Below are 12,852 nucleotides of genomic sequence, written 5' to 3'. Positions count from 1 at the left end.
GTAAAATAAGAAGGCGGTTCTTGGTTAAATTCAAGAACTATCTTGCATTGGATGCGAAGTGGATGGTGGAGGAGGATCTAGCAGATACTCCTCAAATTGTGAAACTTTACCTTGAAGCTTTTGGTTTAGCATAGTCTACTCCAAATGGAACCCAGAATTCAGCTTGGCCGCAGATCTGGTGTAATGGGATGCACAAGAGGGGAGTTACTCCGCTCCTTTGTCAACAGATGCCTTGATTTTTGTCACTGATGTCTCTTTGAGCTTCAGGGATACTGAGAGCTGACAGTATTCTGTTGTATGACTTTATGAAATGGGATTCTGGAATATGAAACTGATTTGTTCTTGACTTGTTTTGAAGTGCAGGAACTGATAGACGAAATGATTGCAGCATTTTGGTCTAATTGATCTCGAATTCACATGGTTGCAATAGGGGTTAGTCAATCGGGCATCGATGAGGTCCCGACTGGATCTAGATGCGATTGCTAGCTACATTGCCGATAAATCATGGTCTAAGATCCGAATGAATGCTGAATGTCATGTGATATCTTGTGATGTCGAGTGATGTCCCGTGATGTCCTGTGATGTGACTGTTGATTGGTACATGTGCTAGTTGTGTGTTCCTAGTACTTAGGTACTAACAATCAGTGTCTGCTAAGACGGTTTATGGCCTGTCTGTTTTGCAGGCGTAATCGAGGGCGATTACAATGCTTTCAAGAGGGGGGTATGTCACAAAGTGATGACGTGGTTGCCCAAAACCCTAATTTTGCTGAAACCCTAACCCTAAAATCAAAAACCCTAATTCTGTGGAAACCCTAACCTTGAAATGGAAAAGCTGACGTGGTTGGCCGTACAGCAGTCCCGGAATTCGTGGAGAACCTGCCACGTGGCAGCAGTATGGACGTCCGCAAAAAGCGGCGCATATTGCGGCAGCTCAGCTTTTTGGACGGCCTTTGGGCAATGCTTTTTGCTACGCATCGCATGAGAGAGAGACTCTTGCTTTATTTTACACTAAGCAGGAGAGAGAGAAAGAGTTCTTGCTTTATTTTCAAAGCTTTTACTTGAAGCTTTTGATTTCAGCTTTTGGGGCTCTGCTTTTAGCAACCCTTGTACCTTTAAATATGTGAGCAGGCCTCTCACAACTCAGAGCATCTGGACGCAGAGTCTGAGTGCGAGCGCCTGCTTGCATTCTTGTACTTTGAACTCAGATTACTATAAAAAGAAATACTGAAAGGGGCGTCAGTCTTTGGGGCCAATATCTCTAGGCACGGAACTCCGTCGGGCCAGTGTCGAATTAAATTGTGAATTGTAAGCTGTTTTGAAGTGGTTATTTGGTGCTGTCGTGGTAGATTCTTGACTTGGAGTGTCCAAGTCTGTTACACTGAAACCCTCAGAGTCATACAAAATCTCTCCCAAGCTGCCAGCTCAACTCCATGCACAGTAGCATGGCTACCACCAATCCTGTCGGAGGGGTCCTCTAACATGTTGAAGTTACCCCCTATGCACCACTGCTCTGCCTGCTGCAGAGACTCAACAATCTGTGACCAAAACTCTGCTCGTGCACTCGCCACATTGGGCACATAGATGTTCAGGAATCCCACAAGGCAACCCTGAACTTGCATAGTGATCCACTGAGCCCTGCCTGGCACAATAATCCCTCTGCCTATAATGGCGTGTTACAAAGAATCCGCAATAGTCATACATACCCCACCCTGGATGCCTCCAGGTCCAAAAGCAGCTGATTAAAAAGTATCATATCGTCCATGCAAAAGCTGACCACAACGTCTAATGCGGCTCTCATACAGATGATGCTCCTGTAGCATAAGGAGGTCAATCTCTCCTCCGGAGTCCTTCCACAAGGCATCGTTGAAGCTCCTGACACAAACGGCCCCTCTGATGTTGAAACTGGGGCCCACCTAATCCCTGCACGTTCCATGAGACAATCCTCATGGGGAGCGAGAGAGAACAAATGCTGTCGTAGCAGCTAAATGTGCTATCTTCGAGGCTGGCTTGGATGGCGAGTAATCCGCATCCGAACGTCCTCTAGATAGGCGTGACTGCAAAGAGTGCCTGGCCCAAGCCCAAGTAGACCGAGCCGTGCGTAAAGCAACCTCCTCTGTCCAGGACTCCTCATGAATGTATACATAGCATTGCGGCGGGCACTGCATATCAGCAAAGAAGTGAACCACAATGTGTCTACATCCTGCTGCATCTGGAGGGTTCATAGCAAACTTGGCCAATGGCCAGAGAGTCTGAAGATGTCTGTAACTCTTAGGTCTCCCATGTGGTGAGAGAACTCTAGGGCCTGTGCTTGTAGCCACTCCAACACTGAGTCGAGAGTCCACTCAGTCTGGTCCTTGCCGCAAAGGGGAAAAGAGAAGCCCACCGTTGAGTCCAAGGCCTCTATTCCCCTAGTTGCAAGGAATAGAACATGAACTCTGAAGCAGGTTGCCCGAGGAGTTGCCGAGAAAGCGTGTAAAGTCGTAGGCAAAGAAGTCCCATCGTCGCCGAATGTCGAAGCTCGTCAGACCACGAGGGACTGCTACAAAGGGAGACGTCTGTACTAGAAGAGGGGGTCGCAAGAAAGGCTGTCCCTCTCTTGCCAAGCGACTCGTGGCAAAGGCGCTGCCAAGAGATCTCCTAGTAGTCGGGGATGGCCCTGCCCCCTGGGTCGACTGTGGGACTGGAGCGGGAGAGGGGGGGGGGGGGGGGGGGGGGTGTAGGAGCAGGGGGAGGTGGGGGAGAAGAGGGGCGAGGGGGATCGGCAAAGGAGGTAGAGGGGTGAGGAGGAGGGGCGGCAGGAGCAGGAGACCGGGGGGGGGGGGGGACTGTTCAGGGTGAAGTTGAGGTGGAGGTGGAGCAGGGACCTCGTCCTGCTCAAGAGGACTGAATCGGTTCGCCGTGGGAACCCACTGTTGTTGGGCAGGTTCCTGAGGACCACTCTGAGTGCCAGGTTGTTGCTGTGGCCCTTGCCGTCGTCGTCCATGAACTTGCTGCCATCTCTCCTCCGCTGGAGCCCCAGGCTCGGAGCGTGGCTCTACCTGTGTGCTCTATGTCTCTGCATGTGGTTGCTGGCCAACCCTTGAAGGTTGGGGTTGTGATGGGCCTGTGAAGTAGGTCGGGGTCTTCTCCGTGGACAGGCATTCGCAAGATGGCCCATCTGTCGACAAATGAAGCACTGATTCGGGAGGCCCGAATACTCCAGGCTCTGTCTAAACCAACCCCCACTCACCCGAGGAAGTAGGATGACCTTCGGAAGAGTGTGAGTGTCTCTAACCAGAACACGAACTGAGGGAATGCCGGCCGCCTTAGCAGCTACTGAGGCTGCCGTGCGAGGTGTCTCCAGGACAGTCCCAATCGTTGAGTCTATCCTGGACAAAAGTGGTAAGTACTCCCTCCTCAAACGAGAAAAGTAGACGGAGATGGGGAGGTCTACCTCCTCTACCAGAACATCCAAAGTTGGGTCAAAGCCATGCCTCCACTGTTGAAAGTGGGCTCGAATTGCTTGAATGGTCAAAGGGCTCATCGCGATGACCTTGGACGCCATCTCGGAGGTCTCAAACTCTATCTGGTAGTAGCCGCGTTCGAGGAACTGAACGTCCAAGATCTTGCCCACCTCTGCGAGAAGGCGGGCTTGGAGGAGATTACGCAGCTCTCCTCTGCTGGGTTTGGTGTCGAGAATCTTGCAGATGACAAAGGTCGCCTGCAGGCGCTCCACCTCTACGGCTAGGCTCGCTTGCTCTATCGGTGAGAGAGCAAGTCGAATGGTGGGCTGAGCGGGGTCGGGCGAGGGGACTTCACTGGAGTTCCTTTGTGGCGGAGCTTGAGCCTCCATCTGTGTCTGCTGCTGTGGAAGAGAGACGGAGGAGCGTCGACGAGGGGGGAAACTCCCACTGGACCAAGCACGCTGAAGGTGTTGGCGAGGCCTGTCAAGAGGAAGAGGCTAGGTGGCGGGCGGACAGGGAAGCGGCGGGGGATGGCCGGGTAGTGGGCAAGAAGCGGGCGGGCAACGGACGGAATGTGAAGTGGGTAGCAGGAGGGGGTGAAGCGGACAGGGGAAATGTAACGGGGCGGGGGTGTGCAATGGGCAGCGGGCGGGGGGGGGGGAGGGGTGGTGTGCAATGGGGGGGGGGGGGGTGTGTGTGTGTGTGTGTACAGTGGGCAGGCGGGCGGGGGATGCGCAAAGGCCAGCGGAAGGGACAGCGGGCAGGGAGGGATGCGAGCAGGGGAGAGAGTAGCGCGAGAGCAGGGGGGGGGGGTAGCGATGGTGAGGAAGGGGAGGGGGGGGGGGAGGCAGCGATGGCGAGGGGGGGGTGCGGGCAGTGGCAACGAGCGCACGTAGGTTCTCTCTGTTTTGACTGGCTTGAGCATGTTTTTTGGCAGTCACAGGTAGAGTAGGTATTTGTGTACTAGATTTGCAGGTGTTTGCAATGATCTATGCAAAGTGTGGAGATTGGTGCATGCATTTGGAGTGTGGTTTGATGCACTTTGGTTGCTCATGGTTTTGAGCGTTCAGTCACTTTGGTTATTGGTTTTGTAGCCGTTTTATGCACATCGTTAATGCGATCAAGATTGCGATTGCTTGTAGTGCTCAGAATTTGCGTGCAGTGTTTTCCCTGTTGGGTGGTGTATCGCAGACGTGTTTCGCTTTGCATTTTTGGTCTTGAGCTGTGAGTGCTCGACCATTTGGAGCTTCGAGTTTTGACTCCCAGCTACAAGTTGAGTCTAGTACTCCCATAGGTATTGCCATTTGCAGTTGAGGACATCTTCTGTAGTGTTTTGGCTTGCATATCGGTTTCGACACAGCAAGTGTCTTGAGCTTTTGCTTTGTGTATTCTTTTGTGGGATAGTGGTTGGAGTTTACTCGCCATAGTTTGTGATCGAGCTTAGCTCTCACATTGACATTTTTACAGGCAGGTTTGAGGTTCATTTGTGAGCTGAATTTTTCAGTCATCGTTCCCTCTTTGTAGGTGCCTATGTATGGCTCAATTGTAAGCTAATTTGCGGCACAATTGTGACCTGTTTCTTTAGCTATTTGAGAGCTGAATTTGGGGCTGTTTTGGGTTTGATTGCAGCCATATTTTACCGTACACGAGCTTGTGTTACTCTACGAGTACAATTCTTGTTACTCTTGATAGTGGTTGAGTTTTGCCTCCACTTTTACACAGGTTGTGTATGCTACGGTTTTCTGGCACATTGTTCATTCATTGACACTTACACATTTTGGCAGTAGTTTTCCACTCACATATGTATGTCATTTGTGGTGCCGTTGAGTGATACTCCGGCTAGAGCGGTTTGGCTTTGTGTATGACTTTGTGAAGTGATTCTGGACGAGTACATTCCTGGATTGGCCATTTGGGCATTTGTTGTTGTCTCCATTGCGATTTACTGTTGAGTTTTTTGCTCCAATTACATAGGAGACTGCCGAAATTTTGCCAGTTATGTATGTCTATTGCAGAGGCTAGTGAGCTTGACCGTTTGCTCACCTTCTTTGCTTGAGACAGTGGTTTGCTCTCAGGTGGGAGAGCCTTGTGATCTCGAGCATTGTCTGCCATAGTTTTGGCATGGATATGGAGACACTTGAGGTTAGAGGTGGTTCTCGCTCATGATCGTGACTGACATGTTGGCACTGCAGCCATGATGGGCATATTAGGCATCGTTGCTTCAGGTGTATGAGGCAGCGGAAGAGGCAGATGCATGGTGCTACTATGAGGACAAATGCTAGAGAGTATGCATGTGACGAGCATGTCACTTTTGAGTCTAGCTTGCCTTCAGACTACTTTGTGTCTTGGGATAGCACATTGTCCACGAGTTTTCTACTAGACGAGCATGTAGTTTTTCACGTGACGCCACATTGTGATTTGTTTTGCTCTTTTTGTAGTGGGAGACTTAGTCGTGTGCAATTTGCTGATGGTTCAATATATGACATAGAGGGTGCTGGAGATGTAAGCATGTCATTTACCTAGCGCTGCATTGCTTACACTACGAGATGTATGCATGTCATTTACCTAGCGCTGCATTGCTTACACTACGAGATGTATGCTATGTACCAGGACTTAGCCAGAGTCTCGTCAGTTGCAGAGTAGTGGACATTGTGTACTGTTTGGAGAGCGGTCATTTCAGATGCATTGGGGATCACTGGTGATAGCCATAGGTGCTAGGAGTGGTCTGGTATACCCTTTGCATATTTTTGACACACGAGGCGGTGTAGTCTCTGTGTATTTGCAGCCATGTTTGGAGCGAGAGACGAGGCATCTCTTTTGCGGATGTGCTGCATGGAGAGCAGGTTGTGCATTTGTCTTGTGGTGACGTTCACGTCGACAATGGTATTTCTGGGGGTGCATAGCTCGGTCAGTCATCAGTTGAGGTGACATCAGTTGAGCCAAAGACCGATGCATTGTTCTATGATGCGTTTGATACATTTGAGGGTGACAGTGTCCTTCAGGCAAGCCGTGTGATTGCAATGGTGTTGATTTTTCGATTTTGCAGTCATTCTCAGTAGATATACCTTTTCTAGAGCTAGACGCCGACGTCTATGAGGGCGACCACGACATCGACGGAGGCTCCATCAAAGGATCAAGACTATTCTAGCACGACATGGGAGATGCTATTTACAAAGGCGGACATTGTTGAAGCTCTTCAGCGATCGATGCAATACTTTCTCGGACGACGCCCAATGCCGGGCATCCTCGGGCATTAATGATGATGATGATGATTTTAGTCTTTCACTTTGCTTCATTTTTATTTTTATTTTGTACCTAGACATTGGATTAATTCACCAAGATTGTATCAATTTGGTCTCATAGGTCGTTTTGGCCTTTTGAAGACGTTTAATATAACATTTCCTTTCATTTCTCTCTCTCTCTCTCTCTCTCTCTCTCTCTCTCTCTCATACGTCCTTTCTCTTTTTACCTTAGTGATCTCTCTTCTCCACAATTGCCTTTTTCACGTATGTGGTATTGGAGGTGTCCTCTAGTGTTAGAAGATCTTATTGAAGTTGAGCCAGATCGAAGTCGAGGTGTCCATCCGATCGGAGTCCAGTTCTTGTCTTCATTGCATTTCCGCTGCCTATTCTGACAGCATGGCAGTAGGAGGAGGGTGATGCACCGAGAGAAAACGCGCGCGAGAGAGAGAGAGAGAGAGAGAGAGAGAGAGAGAGAGAGAGAGAGAGAGAGAGAGAGAGAGAGAGAGAGAGTGGATCAGCCTGCAAGGGCAACCTCTATTTAAGACTCAGGAGAGGGTGAGAGGATACAATGAGCCAGATGCCTCAAATGAGGGTGCCCTCCCCTCCCATATATATGGGTAAGCTGTGGTTGTCCAACTCCCCCAATATGCTCCAAGACCCAAAAATAGGTTAATATGAAGAGTCATAACATAAAGCAGGGTGCTTACAGAAGTGGCTCAACGTTGGCCAGACCAAACACAATGTGGCCATTGCTCTAGATCAGTACACAAGAGAAGCTCTCTTCTTAGATCTAGGTGGATCTTCTCTTCTTAGATCTAGGTGGAAACCCCAGGTGATGACCCTCAAAACTCTAACCCCGCAGGGGGGGGGGGGGGGGGGGGGGGGGGGGGTCGTGTGTTGCTTTTTGGTGCCTCTCCTGGTTTTCCTTACGTGCATGTGTGCCAAGTTGCTTTTGTGGGGAGGACCCCCCTATTTGGGGCAGCCCTTTGGTACTATAAAACGACCTCAAGAGGTTCACTTTGCATCAACACAGAGTGAGAGCACAAAGCTTGTGTATGGGTTCCCATAACGCTCAAAATTGGAGGACTCCACTCTTGCATTTGTATCCAAGTATTGGAAATAATAAGCAAATATCGAATCGGGGGTGATGATAGTGACGGTTCAAGGGAATTGACTCTCATGTATAGGGCTTTCTCATTCCGATGTCTACTTCTCCATCTCCCTTCACTTGATTTATCAGCTCTGCTTAGTTATTCAATTTGGATTGAATAATAACCGCTGTTACGAATGTGCAAATATAAGTAGTTCACCATCTTCTTTCCGACCACTCATCGGAAGTGGTTACAATGGTATTAGAGCTCAGCTGCTTCCTTGTCCTCTACAAAATTGAAGCATGGTCCTGTGGTGAACGACCTTCGCGTTAGAGTTCAATGGACAAAACAACGGCGAAGATCGTCTTTGAGATCTTGATGATATTCCCGAGAGTCTCTCAACACAATGGCAACACAAGGAAACTCATGCTGAGTTCATAGGTCAACAACTTTCCTGATCGGCGGAGCAACAAGGGTTCAGTCCCACAGATAATAGCATTTGTCTCTTACTCCATTATTTGGCGAAATTTATCCTCCTGCTACCCATGCTATCCCTCAACACACTTTTCTTATATTCCCTCTTCTGATGATGCTACCACTTCTTCCTACCTCTTCTAGATACATCTCAGTGCTCTGGTGGATTGTTTCGTCCTATGGCATGTGGTGAGCATCCATGAGCATCTCAAGAAAGTCAGCCTTCATTACCATTCGATCCTTCACCTCCAACCACCATCCAGCCATCCATGGTTTTATCTTGGCTACCCTATACGATCTACCACCGATCTTGATGACTTTATCGTGGAATTGGGATGTTAAAGTCTGGTTCATACCATGCATGTTGAGCTGTTGAACTTAGGCTTCCCTGTAGAAGTTTACTCATCTAGGTATATGTTATAATCATATGCTCACATTGTGAAGTTTTTGGCTGTGTTACAGCTAGCTGTTTCTCTTTGATTGTTTTTCTATCTTAAGTGGTGCCCCATCATCAGCCTTTTTTTTTTGGTATTGACTCGGTGCTTCTTTTTGTGCAAGGCTTCATTATTGCCAAGGTTGCCATGCAGCCAGCATAGAAACTTTGTATGCAAACCCTGTGTATCGCTGTATGCTGATTCATGAGCACATAGTGATGGCTAGCTCTATAAATAGCAATTCCCTTGAAAGGTGAATTTGGACTTCTTGCGGATTTATCTAGGTATAAATGCTTGATCAAAGTTTGAAGATTGGAAGAGCTTTTAAAGTACCCCTAGACAATCACTATTGGGTACTATACGTCAAGGTTGCATAGATTCCTTGAATTTATCGATCAAGATGTTAAATTCGATTCGCACCACATCGGTCTTCCAATAGTAACGTACTTGTTGGTTTACTTCAATTGATTGACTTCTAAATGTTGCAAACTTTTGAAATCAAAGTTTGCATGCTATAGAAGTGTGGCAATTGTATTATGTTTCTAAGCATCTCTTATTAGCAAACGTGCATTACACACACATACAAAGTCAGAAAGATACACACACATACATGTTAAATCATGCTCACTACTTAATGTATTGTATGGTTCAAAGTTGTTGTTATGTACCGTACAACCTTTTTTTCCCTACTTTACGTATCGTATTTAACATATCTATCTGATGCATGATGGAGCTTTTGATCATGCAGGCTTCTGTTGATGACTACCCTAAGCTCTTAACACTCAATTCTGTTTGGGCATGTTATTGAGTTTCTTAGAGATGAGTCTTCAATCTGTAGTTTTCGGTGCTATACAAGCAAAACATAGTTTTTTAATCTACATTGCATAGGGGAACTTTCAGTTGGAATCCCTCATCGGTCTATCCATGCAGGCTTGTCTTCTAGCAGTTGACAGATACTCTATGTGTTCCCCCATTAGTGTTTAGTAAACATGAGAAATGTGTCGGTTGCTTTTCCAATAAATGTGTTTGGAGCTCTAATCTTAAGCCTTTCTTTATATGTTGTTTTACAGGACAGTGGCAAGCGGCTCAAGAAAACCAAAAGACGAAGACCGCGAACTAAGAAGCAGAAACTTTCAATCTGAGAGATGAAACATAATGGCTTGCTAAGCTTGTCTTCTCCATCCAACACATTATTAACAACTCATTATTCTTGAAGAGAGTACTTCCTTGTGGGCACAAGGGTCTGTGAGTTATTTGAAGAGCCTCGTGGGTGCTTGCAATTGTATATAAAAAGAAAAAGAGCATTCAGCATTATTATGCAAGAAGCTGCCTGTGCTCTTGTCTATCTTTTCTTCAAGAGAGTGAAACCATGTACTTTTTGGCATGCCATGCTCACCCATGAAAGTTCTCTTCCTTTTGTTGGCATCTACGGTGCGGAAGTAGGGTGCGAATCGAAAGGGCATTGGAAGTAGGGTGCGAATCGAAAGTAGGGTGCGAATCGAAAGGGCATCGTGAGCGTCCATGTGGCGGGGGTTAGGGTATACGCCAAGCGTAAATCCGGACAAAAAAATGCGGGACCAACATGAGGACAGATGAGTAAGTTGCAAACATCTTCACGTAGGTCTTGAGAGTAGAGAAGCTATGGAAATCTTGAGCTACATGGCAATTTTGGCGTCAGATTTTATAGAAGCTTGATTTATGTGTATGCCCAATATTATAGAATCCACCTCTCTTTGGTTGCTTTGTCCTCTTCTTTCACAAGGGGCTGACAAGAAGAAAACAGAAAAATTGATGGAGGACAAGGGTATAAAAGAACCTTTGGCGAAGGGAAGCCTTCAACAATAGCTGAAGCAGGTGAAGGCTTTGGAGAGGGTTCCAAAAGGCAAAGACATGGAGGTGAATGCCATGAGGAGGGCGACTGCTCAAAACTGGGGCATGGGGATGAAGATACGGTCGCTGATGTATGTTTCCTAGTTGTGCACAATGTACTTTTACTCGCGTTTATCTGTCTGTCTCTGGTGATCCTTATTTGTAGGTGAAGGACCCACTGGAGGTCATGGAGGGCTCAGAAACATGCAACGCTAGCAATGTACTCTCCTTTGCACACATATGTATGGGTGCACTATTAAGGGTTATACTTTTATGGAAGACCCTTGTGTGGTCTACTTGCATGACACTATTTAGTGTCATCTTCTTTCGTAGGTAAGGGTCATCAATGAAAAGCACAAAACATTGAACAATGATGGCAAGAAAGATGGAATGAAGGAATCAATGATCTCAAACGATGAACCACATGCATGCTTGCGGTTATCCTTATTGCTTCGTCCTTTTATTTGTGAGGTGAAGGCTAGCAACGTGGGGGCCAAACAAGTAGACAATGAGGGGAAAAACAATGATGGATCAAGTAAACTTCTTGAGATTGCAACATTTTCAAATAATTAAAGCGGCCAAAGCTTGAAGTTAAACCCACACCTAGATCTGGTAGCTCTTCCACAATTGTGTTAAGTTCACCATCTCGGAAAGCCCTATAAACTATGCACATGTGGTCAATGCCCCCTCGACCACGGTCTACATGTATAAATAGACATATCGCCTGAGTTTATCTGTATGATTGAATTCTATAAATGATTTCAATGTTCACCTGTATGATCAAAGTGTCATGGATTAACTGACACTTTCCCCTCCTTGCAAGACTCAACCATAAATGTTGATAAGGCTCCCTATGTCGGTAAGCCCCCATATGTTGAGGTCTATGAGGGTGGGAAGCTTGTAGCCTTTGCCGTGCACAACCAAGGTGTTCTCGCCGTAGTACCAAGATGGAGAAGTGGTAATGAATGATGGGTCACTTAAAGAAGGTGCACAGATTGGATGTATTCATCCCACAGATTTGGTGGGAGGCTAAGAGGATCTTGGCACAATGCCCAAGTCATCGGTACGCGACCAAGAGCGAGCGCAAGAGAGCTTTAGCATTGTGAACTACAAGTTGACATACAACCGCCAAAAGATTGCGGAGAGAGTTGTGCTTAGGGTTGAGGAAGGTTGGTTTGTTATTCCCCACCTCAAGCTCCTTTTCATGGCAAATTCACGTCCGCCCGGATGGCAAGAGACCGCTCCAAGGCACCATGGGGAAATTTGGAAATTCCACCTCAATGGGAGGAAAATTGGCAACAATAGCATTCACATTTGCGTTAGTAGTATTTTCATCGATGTTTTTTAGCATTGTACTTGTTTTGAATAAATCTCAAGAGAAGGCTCTGGTGGACATCGACATCATTGACATCGCCAATATGGTGGGGATAGAAGACTCCAAGAATGACATGAAGAAAAAGGGGGGAGGACATGCGTGTTTCAAGAATCAAAGGTGAAGATTTGTAGCCTCTCTACTTCAAGAGGAGGAATTCCTTGTTTCATCCTTTGTGGATATGTATTGACATCTTGTGTGGATACCATGTGTCATCCTTAGTGGATATAGAATCTTCAGTGTATTGTCCTAGTTCAAACCCCAAGGGGAGTATTGCAAGGTATGGGCTTTGTCCTAAAGTCAATAGAGTGTGAGTGAATGAGAGAAGAGGTGGAACTATCCCACATGTAAAGGTGTGAGACTGTAGAGCTACTTAAAGCTCCTTTCATGAATAAACAATCATTTTAAGTTTGCTTACATGTCTCTTGTCTATGGTGAGCTTGTGATGGGTTAGCCAACTACGCAAGATCGTGTTTATGAGTCCAAGTTAATCTATCTTGGAACCTAATTCGCTTGATTTTCAATCTAGCCTACACATACTCGCTTGTTAGCTAGCACGATCCCATTCCCATCATCCAACAACGTATCGCCCAAAGATACGAACTACATGTGAGTTTACTTGTGTAAAGCGTGCTTGTATATTGTTTTTCGGATTTACATAATTGTTTGGGATTATATTCTAATCTTTGTCCGGATTTACGTTCTGTGTCAATTCTTGGTTAGGTAAATTGAGGTGGTTTTCATTCTCTCTTCGGTCTTTTTCATTGCTGCAACGACAAATCAAAGTTGTCTATAACAACGATGACGATGATGGGGGTGGGGATGAGGGTGACAATGATGATGGAGAAAGGGGATGATGACATAGACCATGGAGAGGGGTCTATTGGTAGTGAGATTGATGACAGGGAGGAGGTTGCTAGTGGTGAGTGC

At 46.8% G+C, this 12,852-nt stretch overlaps 1 protein-coding gene across 2 annotated transcripts in view; it reads left to right on the top strand.

Moving 5' to 3' along the window:
- Positions 1–10,693, top strand: part of LOC147457651 (Rho GTPase-activating protein) — a 40,661-nt gene extending 29,968 nt beyond the window's left edge. The window contains exon 5 of one of the 2 annotated variants that reach the window (XM_086512511.1): positions 9,757–10,693. In XM_086512511.1, coding sequence (XP_086368637.1) covers positions 9,757–9,801 — 45 coding nt within the window. In that variant the 3' untranslated portion in view covers positions 9,802–10,693. Of the gene's footprint in view, positions 1–9,751 lie in introns of both variants that reach the window. The other variant, XM_086512510.1, reaches the window with a different exon arrangement.
- The last annotated feature ends 2,159 nt before the right edge of the window (positions 10,694–12,852 follow it).

The sequence above is a fragment of the Adiantum capillus-veneris genome, chromosome 5, assembly GCF_014529385.1.
Source record: "Adiantum capillus-veneris isolate H3 chromosome 5, ASM1452938v2, whole genome shotgun sequence".
NCBI lineage: Eukaryota > Viridiplantae > Streptophyta > Polypodiopsida > Polypodiales > Pteridaceae > Adiantum > Adiantum capillus-veneris.
Note: the sequence above shows the minus strand (reverse complement) of the source record. Positions and strands in the feature narration are given on the sequence as shown.